This window comes from Lytechinus variegatus, chromosome 7 (assembly GCF_018143015.1).
Source record: "Lytechinus variegatus isolate NC3 chromosome 7, Lvar_3.0, whole genome shotgun sequence".
Classification (NCBI taxonomy): domain Eukaryota; kingdom Metazoa; phylum Echinodermata; class Echinoidea; order Temnopleuroida; family Toxopneustidae; genus Lytechinus; species Lytechinus variegatus.
Window position 1 is genome coordinate 15,351,023 of NC_054746.1, and position 26,315 is coordinate 15,377,337.

The 26,315-nt window shown below is 36.8% G+C and overlaps 1 protein-coding gene across 1 annotated transcript in view; it reads left to right on the forward strand.

The window, feature by feature from the left end:
- LOC121418537 (lysosomal-trafficking regulator-like) overlaps nucleotides 1-26,315 on the forward strand; it is a 93,367-nt gene that overhangs the window by 22,045 nt on the left and 45,007 nt on the right. Inside the window, exons 4-6 of the mRNA XM_041612459.1 lie at nucleotides 1,190-1,430; nucleotides 8,965-9,055; nucleotides 21,563-24,615. Of these exons, the coding sequence (XP_041468393.1) occupies nucleotides 1,190-1,430; nucleotides 8,965-9,055; nucleotides 21,563-24,615 (3,385 nt within the window). The remainder of the gene's footprint in view (nucleotides 1-1,189; nucleotides 1,431-8,964; nucleotides 9,056-21,562; nucleotides 24,616-26,315) is intronic.

A 26,315-nucleotide genomic window follows, 5' to 3' on the forward strand; every position in this document is an offset into this window, starting at 1 on the left:
TAACTTTTACTTGCCCGGGGCAATCAGGCAAGCACTTATGTTGCACCCTGCTCAGATAAATATTTGGTAAAGGGTCTGTAATGTGAATTAAAATTTTAAAAAATCTTATCATGCCAATGTTTCAAAAGTGTAGTACCCATTCAATTATTTTTTCAACTCCCTTTTCTCTGGGAAAATGTCAAGTATTCACGTCTTAGATATCTGGTGCCCTCTCTCTGCTATATTTTTCTTTTAAAAGGGTTATTTTATTTGAGCACTTGCCTTACAACTCTAATGATTGGATATCAGAGCCCTACAGATAAAGTTTATATCCTAAGACTTGATCAGCCAGTTCCATAACTTTGGAAAACCTGTAGGTTTTATATAAAAAAGAAAAGAACACAAAAATATTTTATTTTGATCAGGGACCTGGTCAAAAGAAACCGTTAATCTAAAATTATGAAATTTGTCCTGTAAAACAAATTTTAATTCCACATGCTCCACAATGTTCATACATGTATAGCTGATTATACACATTCATGTTAATTTAGTAATGAATTGAAATACTGATAGACAAATGGGGGGGGGGGTGGCCAAAGCTAAGGATAGCCTTTAAAAGCTAATAAGTTTTAAAGGATTTTCACCAGACATCAATGAGTATTATTTTACTGTCATTTAACTGTTTTCATTAAAATCAAAATGACATTTGTTTCTGTTAGGTGGTAGGATCTGGGGCTCATAAAAAGTCAGTAATTTCTTTCCTTTTCTTCCAGTTATTTTTCAGAGGCAAAAGTAAGGGAAAGCTCATGAATTTATCGGTCTCTGTTGGAAAATAATAGAAAATAATAATTATATTAACTCGATATATATTTTCAATGAAGTTCATTCAGTCTCGACTACAGAACTTTATTCCAGACTTACTTGTAAATGAAAGGAATATTATGTTTCATCTTACTTATTCAATATTCATGAACTGCATGGATGTGATCTAACTTTATTTTACAGTTTAGGTTTTCAATCTTGTTCATTGTATTGTTTGTTTTTGGATCCGTTTTTCTCTTAAGGATTAAAATGACTTAATTAGTTTGTGAATGAGTTGTCAACACTCCTCTCATTGTAGTCTGGTCAACGTTTTCCTGCGTGTGTGGCTAAATTTATCAACATGACATGTTATAACAACCATTCTTTACACTATCATATTCTTTTACAGCAATGACGTACACAGCACCTTCAACATACTCGCCCTTGAATTCATGACCTCTGTGAAGGACATCTCAACCCAGCCACCAGCAACAGCACTGGCGTCATCAATGACTGATTTCCATAGAACCCTGGACAGCGCCATCTCTAGTCAGGTTTCACCAGAGCTTCCACAGGCTGACCTGATGGACTTTCTGATGCATGGACGAGGATGGTTGCTCCTCAATGCTATGTCTACATTAGCCACACAGGTGAGATAATTAACATGTGCATGATGGTAGTATACTAGCACAGACCCTTGGTTTCCACACAGTCCTTAATGCAGTGGCTGAGATAGGAGACTAGATTTCCTCCTTGTGTACTGTGACTGCTCATGCATATATAGACAGAGCTTTGAGTCTTGTCTCCTAACAAGACATGGTATAATTTGCCAAAGTGTCAAATTGGAGTCTGTGCTAGCAGACTAGCATGGTTGAAAAGGGGAGGGGGACTTTCTAAAACTTGAAGCAAGGTAAGTGCATGGTCACTGTTAAACATGGATTGTCAACTTTGAAATATTAATTGTGAATAATAATTTAAACAGTTCATGAAAATATACAGTAACAATGCAATCAATAATTGCTATTATCTTATCAATCCAATTGATTATTTGAATTGTAATCAATAGCAATACCATAGTTATTTATATTTTTGGGGGGTCAGGTATGCTAATGTGTAAAATTATTTGTTGAATGTTATAGCTGCTATTTCTTTTACCATTTACCAAAATTTAATGACATTTTCAGAGATTTTAAATATAATGCTAACCTCTGCACAAAAGTGCTTTTGTTATTTTGAAAATGTAATTTATGATGTACACTGTACGTTATACTTATAATAATTATGGTGAGTTTTTGTGTAGCAAATACTATGTATGTCTGTGAAATATAACTCATATTGCTCGACAAATTATACCATCCCAATATCTGCTTGTGAGGTGCTTCAGCATTTCATGGAGTGAATTCCTGTCTGACCATTAACCTCACCTGGGTTGAGGGTGGCAAATTTAAACATCTTGACAAAGTATGTTAGTGCCACAAATCCTGAACTTTGTGATCTACTTGTCCAGTGTTATATATATCAATTATACAGTGGATCTGTTGGAAAGTGATATTCTAGAATAAAAAAAAACTTGCAAATTTCGTTGCGTTTCAAAATTATTAAATAAAGAATTTCATTTTTGATGGACTTTCATCAAACTTTCATTCACATTTTCTTTTTTATTAAAGTGGCAACTTCATTTAATAATTGGTGCATTGGAATTGAAGAATTGTACATGCTAGTACATGCTAGTGTTACAATATAATTTATTTTAAAATATGCACCATGCAAATCATGGGGGAGTGCATATGTCCCACTTTTTTTATACAAATACATGTATGTACAGAAATAGAACCATGTGGTATACAATGTGTTCCCTCTATTTTGAAGGGAGGCTGAAAAATAACGTTAGGTTTGGTGATTTTGGACTTTTAGAAGACCCCTTTTCATTTTTTTTATTGAGAGAAAAAGTGTCTGATTTTTACGTGATGATGGGGGAGGGGGGGTGACATGCCTTTACTTCTCAAACCCCCCCCCGGGGGGGCCAGTCAAATATATTGCTGTACACACACATGACCAAAAAAACGCGTTTAAAGGGGTGATTTTCAGTTTTGGACGCAGTCCGCGCATGGACTCGTTAAGGGTATCAAAAACACCGATTTTCAAGAAAAAGGGTGGGTTTGAAAGACTGGTCAATTGTCAATCGCGGGGTCAAACGTATTTAGGCTATGTTTTTTCTCCCCAAAGTTTTTTTTAAAGACTAGCCAACTTCGTGTTTAGGGAATGTTTTTTTCCCCTAAGCTTTTTCCCCAAGGTCATATTTTGGCGACAACTTGTTTAGGGGCCAAAATGTGTATATAAGGCCAGCAAAAAACTTGTTTAGGGGGTCATTTTGTACATGGAGAAAAACTCGTTCAGGGGGTGTTTGGAAATTCCTTGGTCACGCGTGTGTACATCAATATATTTGACAGGCCCCCTCGGGCAAATCTCCTCCCCCCCTACATGCAATGGAATATAAAGATTGAATTATGTTGTAATAAGTGAGACTGAGGGAAAGACTAGACATTTCCATGTGAATCCTCTCAGGCATGGAAATCCTTGAAGCAAACAAATCTATTATTCTCATTCTACCTCCATTCCAATCCCCTGTCATGAAAGCTTGCCAAACAATACCACAGGAATTGAGCGAGGTTTGTGAGCTTCTATTCTAGGCTAGCTTTTCAAAAGGAAGGTACAGTGTACTATTGAAAATGTCTTGGTCCAGTTCACTGTTGTTAATTGGGACCAGAGCGTATGCTGTGTGATATAGGTATGCTTAAGAATGATTTGCTGAACTGTTATGTGACTGGCATGGTTTTGATCAGATCTATCCAGATATGTTACATCCCAGGAATATTCTCTCTTTATGGAAAAATGTGAAATCATGAATGGTGTGATATGCTCAAGGTTTTAACTGAGGCATGGGAATATTGGATATATCATATTTTACAAGTCATTTTGAACTACTTCTGCTAGAAATAAAGTGAGTTCATACTTTATAATTATTCTATTAGTATTAGCTAGTATTATGGTCGATCTGGCCAACTTTGTTTGCCTAGCTGCAGTGCCTTAAAATCCGCAAGTTCAAGTGAATGTTCATTTAATATTAGGTTTCTTGTTGTTTCATTATTGAAATTCAGTTTCAGGTCAAATATTAACAGCATAATGTTCAGTTAATGATAAGTTTCTGGGTTTTTTCATTACTAAAATTCAGTTTCAGGTCCAATATCAATCAATAATTACTGAAAAAAAATATATTAGCACTCAAGAGTACTCATTCAATGAACAAGGTTATGATATAACCTTGTTCTCAGTTACATCCCCATGTGCATGATGTGTGGCCAAATAATGGTGGCAATGTTTGGCTTAATTTCTCTTTTTATATGGGACAAATGCTTGATTTTCTTACACTGTCAGTTTTCATTACAGCTATTCATCATATAACTTTACACTTATGCAAATTTAATTCTTTGAATTATTTTTTTCTTCAATTAAAATTAGAGATTGAAAAATGAAAAATTTCTTGCCATATAACTTTCCACCAATAGAGGGCGTACACGAAAATATGCCCAAAACTGAAGTTTTTGAGCGCTCTGGTGAATACAAAAATTATTCCCAAGTTACTAATGAAAAATAAATTGCAACTGTATGGAAATTAGTAATTTTGGTGACAAAAGTGATATTTTAATGATTTTTCCTACATGTAGGTAGGTTTCATGCCAGTTTGAGGTATATTTGTGTATATATGCAAACCTACTTTATTTCTTCCGGGGGGGGGGGGGGGTATTTCATGAAAGTATTTGATACTGGTCCCTGAAACTAATAGGCCTATATACCTGTAGCACAAAAATTGATTTGTCAGATTTTTTTTTTAATGTGAATTTGGCCAACTTTCTAGTTAATTTGCTATTTTTTACTGATTGTATTTTAAGGAAACTTGTTTCAGCGATAGATTTCACTATATGTTTTAACTATAAATTTGATACTCATGGCAAGAGTGGAATCTCATCTCTATTTTGAAACCTTTCAGCTATTAAAGGAGAATAACACCTTTGGAAAAAGACAGCAAGTGTGAAAACAGAAAAATCAAAGAAAAAGATCAACGAAAGTTTGAGAAAAATCAGACAGATAATGAGAAAGTTATGAGCATTTGAATATTGCGATCACTAATGCTATGGAGATCCTCACATTGGCCTTGCGACAAAGAAGTGTGATGTCACTTGTGAACAACTCTCCCTATTACCGTAGTACAGTATATAATTTATTTAAACTGCCTCTTTTATCACATCAGTAGATAATGTGTTCTTTCTGTAGGAGGGCATGTAAAACAGATTTTTAAAGAATACATCATGGATAAAGAGTTTGTATCACCATAAGAAAAAGCAAAAAGAGGCATTTTGGGGTAATTTATAGTCCATCAAAGGAAAAGTTGTTCACATATGACATCACATACATGTATCCTTGTCGCATTGCCAATGGGAGGATCTCCATAGCATTAGTGATAATTGCAATATTGAAATGCTCATAACTTTCTCATTATTTGTCTGATTTTTCTCAAACTTTCTTTGTTCTTATTCTCTGATTTTTCTGTTTCGACACAAGCCTACTTGTTCCAAAGGTTTCATTCCCCTTTAATCGTTCATGCATGGCAGATTACAAACAATAAATATTGATGCATCTCAGAAACGAATCGCACAGAAACTCACTTGTGAATCTAAATCCACTCTCATTTCAGAGATCAGTGAGAGAATCTTAACAAAGAGTACAAAAGAAATGCTAATGAGCCAATCATCAAAGGAGCAAGGTCGTCATATCTCGAACCAATTTTGTCCCATTTTTCTGCGCAACCTGGTTTTGATATTAAAATTTCAAAATTCGTCTCGCTCATTAATGCGTGAAGTGTTTGTCTCATGATAGGTATTAAAATAAATAGGAATAATTGAATTATGACCATGTAAATGAAATATCATTATTGCCTTTGAAGAAAAAAAGGCATTGGAATCCCAGTTTCCTTTTTTTCTGGGACACACTGTACAGTAGCCTATACAGTTGTTGGAGGCAATCCAGTCAAAGTCACATGGCTGGAAATTAGACAGGCTTTGTGTTATTACATGACCTAGACTTCAAAAAGGTCACATTTGTTTTTGTCACATGACTTTGAGGTCAAAACCATATGTTGAACCTTTATAGAGCTTTACTGTAATACATGTATGATGGAGCTGCTGTTTCTTTGTAGACACGTATGGTATTATAGGATTTATAGCCATATAAGAAGAGGATAAAGTCCTACATTTTTGGCAAGTATTATCTACAAGGGTGTGTATTGCCAGTCTTGCGTAAGTTGTTTTATAATCATTTGATTTAGTTTTAAGTTTCTCTCTATAAGTTTCATGGTTCAACTGATGCTGATGAAATCTCAATGAAATTAGCAGTTGACCAAGCAGAGATGCCAAGTTAAAAAAAATGTTATGCGTGAGATTTTCATGACTCGACGTCTCTGTGCGCGCGCGGCCAGTACGTACTCGTACGTTGCGAAAAGGCGCGCGCGCAACGCATGCGCGCATGACAAATGGGCTTCAAAACCATGCGATGCACACACGCGATTCATCATATCACGTACTAGCTGTGCGCTAACTGCACTCTTGATTCGTCTCACGTGCCGGGCTAGACGCGAAGGCGGTCGGCCAGTCGTATAATCTGGCGAATAATGCTACTTTTTCTCTTTTTTTCTGTCGGGTCCCGATGCTTGAGAAAAATGGGTGCCATGCATGAGATCGTGAGACGGACCCTGAATGCGTGAGTCTCACGCACAATGCGTGAGACTTGGTAGCTCTGGGCCAAGTGATTCAGAATCATGAATGTTTCTTAACTTTCTTTATACCACTTCAGTTTTCCATGTATGTAGGCCTATTTAAAAGGTGTCCTTGTTCAGTGTGCCATATGTGGGTAGGAAAAAGAAACCAATGATTATTTAAATTATGAATTGAAGTCTTGGAGAGGGGAATTTTGGGGCCAAATGCTCCCCAAACAGCTCACAGCCAAGAAAAAACAACAAAAAATGGTGAAATATGAAAGAAAAGGAAAAGAAAATGTTGAAATATTATTTTTTGCCAAGTATGATGTCAAAATCTATCACAAATTGATTAGTTTTTTTGTTTACATAAAAGTAAATTTGCTCGTCGCTCGCAGCTTTTTAGAAAGTTTTACCCCATACATATACACGATGTCTATTAAACCCCATCAAATCTTTTGGCTCAACACATCTGAAAATGGACCTGTATTGAACATGCAGTAATTAATGGAAAAATTCACTTATGCACATTTTTGTAGTTATTTGTGAACAAATTTAAGCAAGAATTATTACCATCTCTCTTTCAGAATTCTACGGAAAAAGGAGGGATTATAAGTGAAATTTATAAGAAGTGATAGAGATTTCAAATTATTTTATTAGTGAATGAAATAATTTTATGAAGTCAGACATATACCGTGCACTCTTTAACACTATTTATCCATCAAGGACCACAAAAAAATGAAATTAAAATATAATTGACATTTTTGTAGCTTATATCAAGAAGCAGATCACGAGATTTCACAAAATTAAAATTTCAAAATCCGTCAACTTTGGAAAGAATTTCACCAAACTACAATTCTTCGTCTAATTTTTCCAGCTTCAATTAAGATCAACTTTAATGGTCAGGGCGGTGAACTTCCCCTTTAATGGCAAAGTTGCAATAGTTGTTTCATAAGAACATTAAACAGTGTCCATGCACTTGTTCATGTTTACATTGGCATGAGTCAAGATAAAAAGAGTAATCAAACAAGTTAACCTACATGTACATGGGCAAGTATCTAGATAATGCTACAAACAAACATTCCAACCCTTAGTACAGTGAATTACTCATCGAATGATAAGATTTGTAATCATTTATTCATTTGATCATTTGAGATACCATGATAGCATGTGTTCATTACATGCAGCCAGTCCAAATACACTGTTACATTTTATTGACCAATGTGAAATACAGTGTTTCCTTCTTTTTATCAGAATGGAGTTGTGGAGTAGATCTAAAATGTAGATGAAGTTCTATTTAATTATATTTGACATGAGGAAGCATATCAATCATGTCTTCATGATTAATATTTCTGTACTTACTGTTATATTCATATAATTCATCAAAATTGATTTCTAAATCCCCCCCCCTCCAGTCAGTTTCCTGTACCTGTCAGGTACTCAGGTAAAGTGAAACTCCAATATCTCCATACACCGGCTGTATTTTCATCTTTTTTGTGTGCCCATTTCCTCATTCAAGTGCCTGCAAAGATCCAGTCACAACTACACCAGTCACAAAAAGTACACTTTCTCTGCCTTGAATACTTGTTTAATGCCTTGATTGCCTTCCCAATTTAATAATAATAGACAGTTCTTGTATAGCGCATAACACATTATAAATAACGTCTCTATGCGCTTCCAAAGGACTTGGATATTATTACCCTGGCTTTAGCCCCGCAGCCTTTTACAGCGCGGTGGCATTTCAAGGAATAAATTCCTACCAGGTACCCATTCACCTCACCTGGGTTGAGTGCAGCACAATGTGGATAAATTTCTAAATTTAGTAATCTATTGCACATGTTATCAATGTACTATATACTTGAGATTTACAATAGACTTGAGTCACTATCTACTTGAGTTTTACAGCAAATGTACAATCTACTTGAGTTTTTATTCAGTTTGGAGTGACAAGGGCATTGCTTTCATCCAATATGAAAAAAATGGTGCTGCACCAGCCCGAGTTTGCTCAATCTCAAGATTTTAGCTCGATCGGCCCTCTACGTGCTTAATCTCGAGATTCAAGAAACCCTGTCTCCACCATCGCAAGAAAAGCGATTCCTCCTCGAGCGAGGCATCGATGCAATATGGTCTGACGCCGAGAATAAATAATTCTGAGTGCGTCTGCACCTGTGATTTAGCGGTATAATTTGTAAAATAGCGTTCTATTTTGCAAATAATCCCAAGTGGACTTGGGATTGCAACGAACTAGCGAGATAATTGCGTCTCCATTACAAATAAACTCGAGATTGTTCAGATCAGGATGATTTGCCGGATCAGAAATAGCGCGCTAATTTGAAAACTCTGCCCTAAAGTCTTCTTTGAATTTCTCATTGCAGGCCTTGTCACACCATGTTGAATTCATCCGTCTACTCATTGCTCTCCTGGAAGAGACATTGAAGGTGCCCGTAAAGAGTAGACCAATTCGAGGTAAGCACTAAACTCTTTTCAGGTCTTCATAATTACTGGTTAATGCATGGAGACATTTTCATGGTCTATAAAAAACTCTATTGTAGCCTAGCTGACAAAACCTCATACCTCAAAATTCAAACATTTTGATGACAGCTCAGAATAAGCTAGATTTTAGAGTTGTAACATGGGAAGCAACCTTCTTTTGCCTCGAAAGAGTTCTTCACAGGTATCAGCAGACTGTTTTCAGATAATATGGCCAGAATTCACAAAGGTGGTTTTGAAAACCCACAGTTGAGTCCTCGGTTTATGCAGATTTCCTGTATAAATTACGCTTATTTTACCGCGTGTATTAAAAAATGTCCAATGCTGATGCGCGCTTTTGTCACAGTGCGCCAAATTGACTCCTGTTGCCGTGGTTATCCACACTATTTTATTCATGAGTCCACTGTTTTTATTCATGAATCCACTCTTCAATTATTGGACTCATGAATAAAATAGCATTAATAACCATGGCATCAGATGTCAATTTGGCGCACTGTGACAAAAGCGCGCATCAGCATTGGACATGTTTTATACACGTGCCCGATACGCACTCAATTAAGCGTAATTTATACAGGAAATCTACATAAACCATAGACTCAACCGTGGGTTTTAAACATCACCTTTGTGAATTCGGGCCTGTGAGACTGCCACCATTGCTATATTTTTAAAATGTACAGCTTTTTCTATTAAGCTGGCCTCAAAATTATTAAATTTTGTGATACATGGTGTTATTGGCCCAGCCATGTTATGTGTGTCTTGTGAAGTTTATAGCCTCTGTATCTTTTTGAAGAAGATGATAGAACATTGCAATATACTGTAAGTATTTCATGGGATCCACATCAAGATAATTCCGTATTGCTAATAGCCCATTGTCCCAAGCGGTTCCATGACATTAGCTCTGGGATAATTGCTCAGATGGAAAATCTGGGATCTGTTGCATAAAAGTTACTTATATGATAACTTTGCCATCCAATGGTAACTGGACTATCATGATAACAATACTAATCAACCATATCAGAATCAAGGATTTCAGGGAAGTTGCCATTGCATGACAAAGTTAACATTTATGCAGCAGGGGCCCTGCTTCAAGCAAGACATAAAACCTTAACTCCAAAACGAAATAAACCCCAATCCTTATCTCTACATCATTCTGAACCAAAAATTCTATCACAATCCTAACTCTAACCCCTATGCCCTCTGAGATATTAAGACTGTGGCAATTGTCGCAGGAGCAAATGTTGTGTTACCGTCCAAAACATGCTAAGATATGTACACATCAAATTAATCTGAATAAAAGTAATTTTAATGAAGACTTGTTAGTGTTAGTGTGTGATATTTCCTTGTCATCCTCACCAATTAAGCTATTATGATTTTAATGGAAGAGAAATTGTGTACATGTAAATCTATGATTGTTACATTAAAAGCTCATGAAATGTATTTCTTATTTACTAGTTATATACAAAAATCAAATTTAGACAGATGAAGTGTATTGTAAGGTGAACAAGAACTTGTTATACATTTTGTTGTGTGTAGAATTTCTATCAAATTTTAAAGCTTGCATTCTGTATTGACATGGATGGTTAGACATGGACTTTGGGTGTACAGTATATTGAACTATCTAGTAGGAACCAATATCTTTTCATTTGAATTGAAAAGTTCTCAAAGGTCATAAAGTTCAAACAAGCGTGAATGGCTTCTATGGTCAAGGAACACAAGCATCATAGTTATGCGTGCTTTGTTAATTTAAATTTAGGCACAGATCCGGGGGGGGGGGGCACAGGGGCCCCAAATATAGAGATGGAAGTCCCCCTTCTACTTTCCGTATGTGCAGCATTTTGATTGGGATGCCATTCAAAGTTTGAATTTCATTATTTTTCATCTACATGACCCAACTTTCTGTAACAAATTTGATATTTATAGATAAATTTATTTTGGGTGTACATGTAGAAGTACATATTTTTAATAACTTCCAACAATAAAGGGACTTCATGTTCACTTCACAAAATATGATTCATATATTAACATAGCACACCTGGCTCATGTCATAACCCAGTTTAGGTCACCATGAATTTAAAAACTCTGGAATCAGATAGAATTTGTTTAAGGTTATCAGAGGAGGTTTTCGTTCCTATTTGCTTGTAAAAAAAAGAAAAAGGAAAGTCCACATTGAATTTTTTGTCCTCTTTTTGTATTCATCATAACTTTTATTATTTGATACATTTCTTAGTACATGGTAAGTCTGCAGTGTGGCAAGAGATATATAGGCCTTCTTCCTTACAAGGCCTCATCATGTTTACATGTATGCCTATCCTTATACAGGTCTACATGGTTGAGTCTCAGTCAATACCTAAAATTGCAAATCTCTTCTTCAAACATCTTGAGGACCCTGTTAGTTCTGGAGGAATTGTTTGTCATTGAAGTTGTCATTGAGAAACAGTCCCTCCATCACATCATGCATGTTTCTAGGCCTATATGATAAATAATAACATTTATAAAGCAAAAAATATGCATCCTTTCTAAGCACTAGATAATATATAAATAGCCAGATAAGTTGAAGTGTTAGATAGAATTAATAAAATACAAAATGATATAAACTTAACACTACCAAAAATTGAAGGAAAAATGCATGGAGGATAATTTAACAAATTGCAAAGATATACCAAATAACAAGAATTACTTTGATTTATTACTGATTAAAGAGGTAGGTATTCAATCTAAACAATCACCATAGTGGGTCTGGGTTTGAGGACTAGCGGGTCTGGGTTTGAGGACTAGCGGATCTGGGTTTTAGGACCAGCGGGTCCGGGTTTGAGGACTAGTGTGTCTGGGTTTGAGGACTAGCAAGTAAGTCTGGGTTTGAGGACTAACAGATCTGGGTTTGAGGACCAGTGGGTCCGGGTTTGAGGACTAGTGGGTCTGGTTTTGAGGACTAGCAGGTCTGGGTTTGAGGACCATTAGCTAGTTGAAGATGAGGATGAGTGAAGTTTGATATCAAGTCTATATATATATCAAACTTCAGTATGTAGATGTAAAAGACACTTCCTTTTTAAACCTCCCACCCCAAACACCCCCAACCCCTCAATTACCCCCCCCAAAAAAAAAAGTAAAACAAACAGCAGTACTGTAGCAGCAACAGCCACAGATAAAGTGTTGCATTGTAAAATTTTCAGATGCAGAGAACATGATTCCTTGTTAAATAGTAATGAATATACACACAGGTGCACATTAAAGATAAAGGAATATTAATTGTGTGCAAATAAAATTTAATTCTTTAAAAATCCAAGCCAAGATGAGATAGTGATTTTCTTTAAAGTTACTATAAAAAGCACCTGAAACCTACGTAACAACCAGAATATAACCTTTTAAGGTTTGACTGAAATGGTCATCAGGTGTTACTCGGCATCGATAATTTGAATTTATAATTCACAGATATTTTTATGAACTGGCCTTTTTATAAACTGGTTTTTAAACCTCTGTTTAATTTATGTTTATGTATGTAATACTTCATTTTAATACCCCTCTGAGTTTTATCAGCTCAGTACGATTGCTGTAAACTTCAAAGTTCATTTTTCTGGAGTCATATTTGCTCATGCACGTTCGAAATGATAATAAGAATGTGTGCTTTCCTTATTTGAAAAGCGTACCATGCACAGTTTGCATGCAAATAAATACAATCAATATACAGCATAGTACATGTTAAAGGAGAAATATATTGATTATGAATGTGGTCTTATTATATATCAATGGAAAGGTAATGATGTGGGGATCATCAGTGGGTCATTCAAAAATACCGAAAATAATACAAAAAGGTGAAAATCGCCGATTAAAAAACGCTAAAATGCCCCTCCGAAATATGCCTCGCATCGGTCTCTGAATTGACTGGAATTTGATGACGTCACTGTCTGTACGAGAGGCGTGATTGGCTCTCCCATGTGAAGCTCCACTTGCATGCAAAACCTGTTGCGTGGGTACGTTTTCTCCACACTGTCACTGAATACTTCTATCACGAAATGAAAGAAAACCCAGAATTTTATCTAGATTTGGATTTTCAAATTGATGATTTTAAAGATGAAGAGAATGATGATGAAGTGAACGACACAGTGAGGTAGTTGGAGGTAAATAATGGGGGAACAATGCCGATGATTATGATGAAAATTCAACTTGCCTGACGATCACAAGTAAAGTCATATACATGCCGATTCGCTACCAACTCATGCAGCTGCTGCAAGTGGTAGCTATACGTACACCGTGCGGGCCAAATTAAATCCATGAAAATGAGTAACCACATCCAGAGAGAGTCTATCATAAGAAGGAAAATAATGATATAACTGTACTTACAAACAAGTGAATAATCCGAATTAACGTGAAAGCAAATCAACTCAACGAATAGCAGCAGACGATATGCACCGACGATAAACTTCATGTGGCTGGGATAGATTGTCACTCGTTCTGTTAGATGTAATTTGTAACTCATTAATTTGACAAAATTACGAAACTCGGGGAATTATTTATATATATAAAAATATAGTAACATCTCTTATTATTTTTTGTATTACGATAAAACCTCTTTTGAAGGAAAACGTTGAGATAAACTACAATTACTTTTAAATCCCCCCCGCCAACATGCGTAGCTTGTATGTCATTGCAAGCAAACCATCGCAAACATGCACGTATTCCTTCCTTGCTGATTGAGAGCTGTGCAACACGTGCATAGATCTATTCTCTCAGTCTCAGCCAAGGCGAGCAAACAATACGGCATGTGTTGTTGTGATGGTTTGTTTACGATCACATAATGCTACGCATGATGGGATAATCTTTTACATCTAATTTTAATTTACCTCAACGTTTTCCTTCAAAACAGGTTTTATCGTAATTCAAAAAATGATAAGAGATGTTACTATATTTTTATATAGAATAATAATTCCCCGAGTTTCGTAATTTTGTCAAATTAATGAGATAAAAGTTACATCTAACAGAACGAGTGACAATCTATCCAGCCACATGAAGTTTATCGTCAGTGCATATGCCATATCGTCTGGTACTATTCGTTGAGTTGATTTGCCTTCAGGTTCGGATTATTCACTTGTTTGTAAGTACAGTTATATCATTTTCCTTCTTATGATAGACTGTCTGGATGTGGTTATTCATGTTCAGCATGAATTCAATTTGGCCCACGCGGTGTAGCTAGCACTTCCAGCAGCATGAATTGGTAGCGAATCGGTATGTACATGACTTTACTTGTGATTGTGTTGCAAGTTGAATTTTCATCATCATCGGCGTAATTCCCCCAATTTACCTCCAACTACGTCACTGTGTTGTTTCACTTCATCATCATTCTCTTCATCTCAAAATCATCAATTTGAAAATCCAAATCTAGATAAAATTCTGGGTTTTCTTTCGATCATTTCGGGATCGAAGTATTCAGTGACAATGTGGAGAAAATGTACCCTTGCAACAGGTTTTGCATGCAAGTGGAGCTTCACGTGGGAGAGCCAATCACGCCTCTCGTACAGACAGTGACGTCATAAAAAATCCCCAATTTCGCGGACGTAATTCTGCGTGTTTGAAGCATTCAGAGAGAGAACTTTAAACTATCAATTAACTGAGTTTCATCCGTCTCCATGATAAATGATGTACACCATCGTGTTCTCCTTATTTTCTCCTTTATTGTGATATATGATTCTCCAGTTTTACGATTTTCAATATATTTCTACTTTAATCCAACAACTTTACTAATAAACAGTACTTTACTCCTTATTATGACATGACACTAAAAAGTACCTTTGATTATTGCAATGTGCATAACACAGGGTCTGGATTAGGGAGACGAGATTCAATGCATTGGCTGCTTCTTCCATTGAGTTTTGAGTATAGTCTCCACTATTGAATAGTCTAGATATACATAACTATAGAGTCTTTGCTGCAAACTAACTACAAAGCACCCACTCTCCATATATCATAGAAGTTCAAATATGAATCATTTCATTTCAATTTCATGTAGTTAAGCTCAGTTATTATTTTTTTAAATCGGTTCAGTTTTCATTCTATATCAAGAATACATCATTGGGGAATGAAAACTTTGGAACAAGCGGGCTTGTGTGGAAAGAGAAAAATAAAAAAATAAGAACAAAGAAAGTTTGAGAAAAATCATACAAATAATGAGAAAGTTATTGAGCATTTCAATATTGCGATCACTAATCCTATTGGGATCCTCTCATTGGCAATGCGACAAAGATGTGTGATGTCTCATGTGAACAACTTTCCCTGTGATGGACTATAAAAAATACCCCCAAAATGTCTCTTTTTGCTCTTTCTTGCTCTTTCTTATGGTGATACAAACTCTTTATCAATGTATTTTTTTAATATGTATTACATGCCATCCTGTAGAAAGAATACATGTACATGATCTGCTGATAGATGTGATAAAAAAAGGCAGTTTAAGTGAAATATGATCAAAAGCAATGGGAAAGTTGTTCACATGTGTATCACATATCTTTGTCACATTGCCAACTGGAGGATTTACATTACAATATTGATCTAAACTTCAAATGCTCATAACTTATTATTCATTCAATTTTTCTCAAACTTCTGTAGATCTGTTTCTCTGATTTTTCTGTTTTCACACAAACTACCTTGTTTCAAAGGTTTCATTTTCCTTTAAACTCTGTGGCCCATAATCTGAACTCCAATTATAACTCACATTTGGCTACCTGAAACCACATGGGTTATTAAAGCTAAACGGAAGTTCAGAATATTCCCCCTTCAACTAGCTTGATACGCCTCCCCGTGTCAATGTTTAAAATGATCGTACTTTGGTCTGTAGGTTCTCTTCATATGTTTACTCTGAGAAAAAAAATTATGTATATAGTTATTGCAAGGCTTATATCATATTGTAATCCCCATCTCTGATGTAAGATTTCAGTGATTGTCTGACCATGCTTTTGCCGGTGAATCGTCAGCTTTGTGCTGAGAAAGTGGACTTTTAGCATTTCGATTTGATCTACATCTAGCCATTTTGATATAAATTTAGAGGATGGTAGTACTATATTGCATTTAACTATGAAGATGATACCTTGATGGGTGGATCCACTTCATGTACATGATGTTATATGTCTTGGATTGAACTGATTTACCCGTGCTGAATATGCCAGATAGGCCTACATATACATATTAATGGATGTTAGAAAGATAGAGAGATTTGTCATGATTGCCTAATTCAGAACATTGAAACTTTAAGCTCCCGGTTTTGAGATTGTTCATCATAATGGATGTACTTAATAATGATGTAGATGTCCATTCCAGAAGTGAGTACATGTTTGTTTTATAATTATTATTGTTAACTGCGTTTTTGAAGAAGAATGAACACCATAAGAAACTGTGATAATGATATCCCTAATTCAGAAAATTTGAACTTTTAGCTCCTGGTTTTGAGATCTAGTGGACTTCCTTAACAATGGTATAGATGTCCATTCCAGAAATACATGTACATGGAAGTATATGTGACATTTTATATTGCATTTTGGAAGAAAAATGAAAAATGATATGCTTGACTTTGTTTGTTGACTGGAGATTCTCTAGCAAGGCATCTTTGGGGATTTAGATTCAGGGGACATTTTGTTTCTTGGGGCCTATTAATGAATTAAGAACTCTTTATTTCATATTTTAAAGAATACTTGAATCCAGTTTGCATTCACTACACATTAATAGAAAGTCTCATTGATCCTTCCAAATAGTTGTTGTATGATACTTACACAGTGATCACATTATTGATATTTAATCTGGTTCTGAACAAATTTGCTCAAATAAATTCCTGTGTTTGAAATTGAAGATCCATGTGCAGTCACTTTTCCCTTAATACGGTGGCTGTGCAGCGAGTCGAAAACAGCAGTTTTATTCCCTTTTTATTCAAACTGCCTGTAGCTCTACTACAAAAATGTTACAACGGCTGTTTTTTACTCGCCGTATTGCCGCTGTGGGGGGAATGTGACTACACCATTAATATCAATATTTATTTCATTCACATTCTAGCTGACAAAAAGCAGTTAAGTATCAAAAGCATGAACTCTCCAACCATTGTACACTATTAGAATTTTCATAACCGAGGCTATCATATGTGTTTATTAATGTGGGAAAAGAAAAAGACAAGTCTGGAAAGATATGTGTTTGATAATACTACAAAGTGATCATGTGAAAGACATACCGGTACTTGTAGAGTGTATTTTATTATTTTACAGGAAATATTAACAGGATGGTAATTCTTCCTGTACATGGGTAGCCCTTTGTCATCCTCTTCCTCTAGTAATAAGACTCAAGAGGCCGATAAGTGGCTTACCATATTTCTTAAATGAATATTGTTGCTCGGGAAAATATTGCTAGACAACAATTTTGAAATTGAATGTAAATAAAATTTATGTCTCATTGTTTGGTTATTGGCTAGTCTGCAGGCACAGACCCTGATTGAAACTTTGATCAACAAGTGTGTCTCCACACAAAGACTAGCACATACAAAACTTGCTGTTCCTGAGCGAGAGGGCTTTCAGTACAAGGCATAAGTAGGCTGCAATTCAGACCCTTTACTTGAAGGATTTGCACAGCAGACTAGTTATTGGCCACAATTGTACCATTCCATCTGTAGTGATTCAATCCTTGCAAACTCTATATTCATATCAAAATAAATCATATTAATTAACAAATAACAAAGTTCTATTAAAGTATTGCTTTACGTGGTGAAATGGGTTAGGTCTATTCAAGGCTGGTTTCCATGGTGAACCTACTCGCTGCAACAGCTTTCATGCTCAAATCTGTAAAAATTATGCTGGTTGATGCTTTGATTGATGCTCTCATGCATATACATGTATGCACAGTGGTGCTCAAAAGTTTGTTAACACCACCAGAAAATGAACATATAATATGTTCCAGTTCTGCCATGTTTGAGAAATTTAATTGTGTAGTAAGGTGATAAAATAGTACATCCATTAAAGTTTGTTTCTCTGGGCTTGCCAAACATTGTAGTGTTGTCTACATTCAATACTCAGAACGAAGTAGTGCATTTTGTTTTGGGGTTCATTAGATAATAAAGGGTATTTATATTGCGCACATATCCACCTTGTTAGGTGCTCAAGTCGCTCTTATATCACCCAGCTGAGCTAGGCATTTATAGCGCACACCATTTACCTCACCTGGGTTGAGTGCAGCACACTGTGGATCAGTTTATTGCTGAAGGAAATTATGCCATGGCTGGGATTAATCCACGACCCTCTGTTTCAAATTACGAAGACTAATCCACTGGGCCACAACATTAGCCACAACGCTCTTCTCACTAACTCTTGAGCACAATTGTAAGTGCATAGTTTGTGATATTTTGGCAGGTCTAATGGTATTTTGATACAAGTCATGTAGCACATGCATGTACAATGTAAGCATATATCCAGTGCTTGAATTTGATGCACTACCTTTTAGTGCTTTTAATATTCCTTTCCTACCTTTGTACTGTAAGGTGATGACCTCTACTAAACGGAAGTTCACAACTTGATTTAAAGGGAAGATCATCAGTTAAAGTTGGCTGGGGTTTCGTTACATGTACATTCCAGAATAAAAAAAAAAATGTTTGGTCACTTGGGTGAATCTTGATCAATATTGATTAAGAATGAGAATTTTGAAATATTCAGAGGATTCATATTTGGAATACCTGCAAAGCAAAATTTTTGATCAGCTTCATTTGCCATTCATTGTGTACACTACCCAATTCCTGAAAAGTAAATTTCTCCTTCGAAAATATGTAGTAGTAAAAAGGACTGGAAAAAGGTCATGCACATCATTTCTTTCTCATCCTTCTTTAATACTGAAACCTGATGTGAAATCGAATAGAAAACCCTGACTGCCAGAATCACATATTTCTCTGAAGTCAGAACACTTGCCGACACCCTCCATAATAAACCTAGTAGAATGATTTTGTTTTCTACGAACTGTTTGAGATTGATTGCTTAGTTTATGATCTGAAAGCAAACCAATTTTCCAGAGATGTTAGCATTAATTTGTGGAGTGCTCATAAAAAAGAATTCTCGTGAATAATATTCAGTTATACTAAATAGGTTCATTATTGCGGATTGAAATGATATTCAGTTATATGTTTGTGTGTATTTAGAATTGTTGAAATGAATTCAAGTACAGTTAATAGATGCAGATGCAGCTCAAAGGTACACGTGAGGAGTAATGATCTGTGTGTGACCTTACCCAGGTCAACCTGGCATGACTCCAAACATTAATGTAAATTTGAACCCTTGCATTGAAAATACTATTACCCTAGCCCATCATTGATGATACTCTGGATCTTGATTTTTTTTTTTGGGGGGGGGTTGTAAACAAGTAATGGATGTTTGTAGAGGGTAGTCCATTTTACAGTATCCAGGGTCCACAGAATGGTTTCGAAAGTGTGGGGGGAGTGCTGACCATATAGAAACTAACAATCAGATGGTCATTTCTATGTTTTCTGTACATATTTTACATTGAAAGGGGGATGGGGGCTGAACAATCATGTATGTGAAACCTGGTGTTGAAATGCTACCCGGCTAACATTCATGCTTCCCTGGATCATTAACATTTGCCTTTTTTTTACACAAATACTGGATGTTTGTAGAGGGTAGTCCAATATACTGTATCACAATGATCCCAATTCATCTGAAAGCATCAAAGATGGCATGTATGGTCCATGGTCCATTGTTTGCAATGCAGTGGAAGAAAAGTCAATAGAATTGTTCAGATCAATGCAGTAGGCAAATTAAGCAGTGTATTCTATACTGTAGAACCAATGGTACATTGTTTCGTGCAAAGCGTTGAAATGTGACAAACATGACCTGGGAAATGTTTGAGAGTTATTGATTTACATGTTAACCTGGTATTGGCAGGCTATGGATGTGTATATATATATATATATGTACTTATAACATACAAAATATAAGTTATCATGGTTATAATATAGGGCCTCAGAAAGAAATGAATGGGGGCTCGGGATGATTTAGTCCCTGAAGTAGTGCTCAAAGAGCTCTTCAAACTCAATAAGGAGCCTGGAAACTAAAAAGGGAGCCCTGGAAACCCCCATTCATTAGAATGTTTCAACTTTTATAATGTTGCAGATTTAGGCAGTAAGTGGTCAAAAAGTAGCTCAACTGAAAATAAAAAAATATATATTTGTGGGCCCGATTATTTACCTGTACCCTTTTGCATACTGTGTATGTACAAGCATGTATGCATAGTTCAGTTATTTCCTAACCAAACCTGAGTATATCTCATGCTTTGAGCCATAAAGATTAGTGGTGCAAAATGGAAAAATTTGCTGATTCAAAGCAGTTTCATGAACTAAAAACCAATGGGTATTATTTTCAAAATTTAAATTCTTGTCTTAAGTTGTATTTTTACTATGGGTGCCTAATGTGACATGGATCTCCATAACTACACGACCATTCAATTTATTATCACACTTTGCACTCACAGCATTGCAAATGATCTAGACAATGATTTTCTTTGAACATCATTAAGTCAAGGGAAAGATCCCAGTAAACTTACTGAAGCATAAGGGGTTCCGAACTGATGGATGTTTCTAGCTTCCCATAATTATATCCCAGACCCTATACTCTTCAAAGCTTAGAATACTGGTGTATGAAGAAATTTAATTGGACAAAATTTACCATTTTGCTAGCCATTTTTTAAAAGGGCTGTAAACTGACAATAGAAAGGGAGGGAAAATTCCCAGAAAATGCCTACAAAATGGCCAATTGTTCACCGTGATATCTATCCGGATTAGACACATTCTTTGGATCCGACTGAACAAACAATATTGGCCATGAAATTTCTGGTGTTATAATATTGAGAAATGCCTTCATAATGTATTTTTAAAGTCATGAATCATTTCACTGCACATATATTGCTATGGTACCCAATTGATTTATTTACTGAGAAATAAAAGATTCACAGTGAGATTCCTAGTAAAATAATCATTAAAGGATTTTTTTTTTACATTTTTATAATCGAAGTTCAAATATGTACATCCCAACTGGATAATCAAATTTCTTTTTTTTTTTTTACATTGTATTTGGTGGAGGTCTACATTTCCAACATCATTTCTCATCACAGGTAACAGGAAGCAAAAGAGATATTGGTGGTTTATGTTGTGCATCACCTGCATGAGAGGCAGATTCACTTAAAAACAGTCCTTCCCATTCTACCCTCTCTTTCCCCTCTCACCCCCTCTCTCGTTCTCTCCTGCTCTCCCTCTCTGTTTTTGTGAAAGCATGTGACCTCTTTGACTGTTCTCATGAAAAGTCAATCTAAAATTTAATGGAAAGAGAGTTTTAATATTTATTTGTTGAGTAAAGGGATGTAGCTACGAGATGAGTATACATATTTCCTGTTTATTCAAGAAAAAATAAGCCTTTCCTGCCCAGCAGTACTCTAACAGGAATACCTTTTCCTTTATTGTTCTTGCAGATGTGGGCACTCTGGTGCCACCGATGGAGACGTGCTTTCCTGCCAAACTAAACCTGAGACAGGCCAGTCAACTAGACTCACCTACAGTGATGGCTTCTCACCTTACCCACGATGTCTACCGCAAGAAGACAGCCTTTCTTAGGACGACCACTTCCTTCCAGGGAGGTGGGAGGGTACAGAGGACAGGCGTTAGCAGTCAACGTAAGAAGAGCATGCTACCACGGAACCGAGAGGAGCAAGAAAGCACAGATTCTGAAAATGAGCCTGGGAGACGGTACAGGGGCAGGCATATCTCTGGCAACATCAGAAAGCACAAAGTGACTGCTAACTACCTGATGGCTTTCAGGAACTCCATTCCAAAGTACCAATGGAATGGTGGAAACCTAATCATTAGGCACAGGATGAGTGTTGATGATGGACTCTCAGGTATGGATCTATCCAGCACTACACCATTCGACCTGTGCATAACTCTCTTGTCTCTCTTGGAGAAGCTGTGTTCTAGTGAAGCCATGAATGCAGCTCATAGAAACTCACTTAGTCTCTTCCTTGCACCGCAGCTCACCAACTTGCTTGTGAAGATTGATCACAAGTGTTCAGGCCAGGGTATCAACTTGGACTACAACTGGGGACCAGAACTCCTTGGTGCACTGAAGAGACTTATCCTGCGCATTGTCTTGAAGGTTTGCTTGTACAGTCTAACGCAGCATCAGAAGATTCAAGAGCTATCGTCTAGTGGGTTGCTGCAATCTCTCCTGTCGGAGGCAAAGAGCTCTGCTCAAAAGATCATGCATTCTCTGTCGGAAAGGACTAAAGAGAAAGAAGATGATTTTGCGCGAGATGAGGCAGATGAGCCTGAAGTGTCAGACTCTGTGTTTGAAGGATCAGGTGATGATCAAGGAAGTTTGCCAGAGAAGGATTCATCTGTGCCCGGATTCAAAGTTGATTCAGCAGGTATGACATACATTAGCGAAATTCTGCAAGGTGTGATTCTACTCCTTTCATATGTGATGTATAGTTGCCATGACAACCAAACTGTTTTGACTCAGGGATTATCCATGTTAAATGAGTTTGAAGAGTATGGAGGATATCAGCTCTTCCTCATGGTAATCGAGGCAATGGATGGATTGCTGTCAAGTGGCGAGGATAATGGTGAGAAGGTCCGTAACATCAAGGAGATCATCATCTCTTTGATAACCTCCATGTGTAAGCTTACCACTGCTACTAAGAAAGCAAAGCTAGAGTACCTCCATAAGTTCCAGTGTCTGAAGAGAACACACAGTAATTGCGATTACAGTCATTACATGCATCACCATCACAGCATGCTGGGAATGACCTACACTGCGTTTGAAGAAGATAAGCAGGGTCACCCTGATGCTGGTCATGTTGCAAGTGGTGGATTGGTGGACAGGAATCCCATCAGGGCAAACAGGAGCAAGTGTTGCATCGCTACAGTAGTGGACGTGGTCTTAGAATTGATATCAAAAGTGCAATGTCGAGTAACCCTTGTGAGGTTACTAGGAATGTTGGAACAAGGAGGGATCTGCTGTTGCATACCTCCACATGTAATCCTCAGCAAACTGTTGCATTCCATTGAAAACAGATCCCTAGCATTATCAAACTATCTGCTCAGTGTTGTAGCAAAGTTGATCCTGGAACAGTTGCGTGGTGGTGAGAAGGCTGAATCGATTCCAGTCGACCTTTGCCCAGAATGTGTCCAGTTAGATGTGAAACATAGGATGACAGGCAGTCAGTTAGACATTGGAAGCATCACGGATAGTAGGACTAGTGATAGTGCAATTGGAAGCGATGGTAGCATCCAAGATTGGGATGTCACCAAGTCTCGGTGGCAGGTCTTGGGAACATATGCTAACCTTATCACGAGTGGGGTTAATGAAGTCTTGAGTGTCCAGGTGGCTAGGCATCTGCTGCATCTTGTCAAGCATGGAAACTACCAAATTAAACAAGAATTGTATCTTCATGTCTATCTGCCATGCTTTGAATCATCTAGACCAATAGGCCCTGAGGAGTCAGTTGTTCATACTCCTCGGCTGCCGTACCGTATCACTTCATCAACTGTCTTGGAATATTGTTTTAGTGCTTTACCCATTCTCTTAACGTCCAAGTTTGCCCAGGAGCTGTTTCTTAGTCAAGGAGGCTTGAATCAGCTTCTGCACTTGCTGCAGTTGGACACTACAAGACGTCATGTCCTTCAGGTGTTTGAGGTCATCATCCTTTCTGGTGATGAAGAGAAAATGAGACGAGACAGGAGTAACACAGCAGACAGTGTACTTAGTACTGCATCATCTCTAACTGCAACAAGCTCTACTTCACAACTCAGATACAACACATCTAATTGCCGGAGAGACCATGCAAGCACAGTGGTTAGTGTCCTAGATGCCTTTACAGGCATTGTCCAAGAAGTTATCCCTGAGGACCTTCACTCTAAGAGTGATAGTTCCGAAGGCAGTAGCTATCAAAATCAGTCTGGAGGATTGCATGAACGCTCTCTTGACCGACTTCTATCATCCTATGAAATCGTAGATGAACCATTTGAAAGTATGGCACATCAAAGCATCGAGTCAGTACTAGGCACTCTCCATGAAGGGGTAGCAGCCTTTCCTGATAGGACAATGTCAGACAGCAACGGTTCAGATTCCTCTCAACACAACACAATGACACCACCGAAGCTCTTCATGCCAAAGGACAGTATTAGTGTTCTCCCAGATGCAAGACTTGCCATGGCCAGTGATGTCTGGAGGACTTGTGCTAATCTAATCGTGTACAGTCAAGGTTTCTCAGAACACTTCATGCAAAGCTCTGTAGCCAGTCAGATCTACAAGATCTTGAATGAGTCATTCCTTGCGTTAGCTCAGATCACCAAGGAATGTGAAGTGTTGGAAATCAGCCTAGAGTCTCTGCAGGACACCACCAGGAACTATACCGATGATGAAATCAACAAGAGGGATCGGTTTCATATCATGCTTAGCATTGTGGGATCTCTTATGAGGATACAACTTAAACTTTCTAAAGAAGTAGCGGCAGGCAAGTTTGAGGTAAGCATCATTAAACATATTGGCCGGTATTCTGAACTTGGATTTTAACTAAACCCTGATTTAAAGTTGTAGTTTAACTATAGAGAGTCGATTGGGGCACAACTCTCTAACATTACACATCCAATTAATTAATTCATATGACACCCAAATTGTTCATAATTGTCTGGGAATGATAACTGAGGTATTTTGAAGTATTATTCCTCATTATGAAAGCAGAATGATACAAAATAGTAAACATAAGAAATATACAATATAAACTGATTTTTGAACTTTTGGCTCCCCATACTATAGCATATAGAGTTAAACCATGGGCTAAGTTAAACCGAGTTCAAAATATTGGCCATAGATTTCAAATTGAATACTTCTCTGATCTTCAAGTATGGTTCACGTAAACATGGAAGAAACTGTCTCAAAATTATTGGAAATATTGATTATAATGCATTTCAAATTTTAAATCATTTTATTATTGCTTCACTCATCATATGAAAAAGGTCATTAGGGTGTTGATTTGAAATCAAAATTGTTTATTGTTGAGTTTTAATCTTATTAATCATTGCATGAATTATCTGAGGTTTCCTGTAATAATATTTGGTTAACCATCAAGTTAATGTGGTTTGGATAAATATCCTATAATTCATTTATTTTGTTTGCAATGTGCACATGAATATGTCAATATACAAAGTGCATTTGTCACTTTAAAGGCTCTCCTTGCCACATTCAGTATGAGAATAGCTCATCATTTCCCTGTTCTTTTTTATACATTTGCTATAATGATCTGTTTCCAATTTACTTTTACCATTAATATGTTTGTTTGTTCATTGATAAGCCTCTTGTTTTAGTTTTGTGGCTCTATCAGAATTTAAAGTCTTGTTTACTCTTTTGAGGCCCTACAACATATATGTAGTTACAAAATTTTCGTAATTACACATTATTATTTAGAACAACATACTCATGGTATTATCAAAATAATAATAATAGCAGGGCCCGCAGGGAGAACAGTTTTCAGAACTGAAGTGGCTTCCCTTGGTAAATATACAGATATTTACCGTGTTTACACAGTGACACGGCTCGGGGGTTCGACACGCGAGCCGTGCTCAACACTGCAATTTTATGCTGTGTAAACGCGATCAGTGTGATCCGCGAGCCGTGTCGAACACGGCTTTTTTGATCCGCCAAAATCGTAGGTTTCAACCCGCGAGCCGATTCAGACTCGGCAATTTTTTCGTGTGTAAACAGAAAGCCGTGTCGAACTCTCTTGACCAGGTCACTGCGCGCGCTTTCACTTTTGGCATTGTTGTTGTTCGCACGGACAAGATTCGATTCCGGCGGTGAATTTCCGGCGTTTAATTTACGACGTCATAATTCTTCTTCCGTTCGAGATCCGCGAGCCGTGTTGAACTCGCCTTTTTATATGTACGTATAAATGCGATCTCTGATCCCTTCTTCGCAGTGTTCAACCCGGCTCGCGGATTCAACACCCGAACCGAGTCAATGTGTAAACACGGTAATTATTATTATTATATTTTTGAAATACATCGTGTGGAATTATAAAATGGTAGGAAGGTGTGCATAATTAGCCCCATTGTTATTTGCTGATGATCATCATCAATTCTTAAGTTAGTTTTTATTCAGACTTATATCAATTGCCTTCAAATCATCCCAATTTTTGCTTTTCACTCGAGATTGGTTAAGTCAAGTAC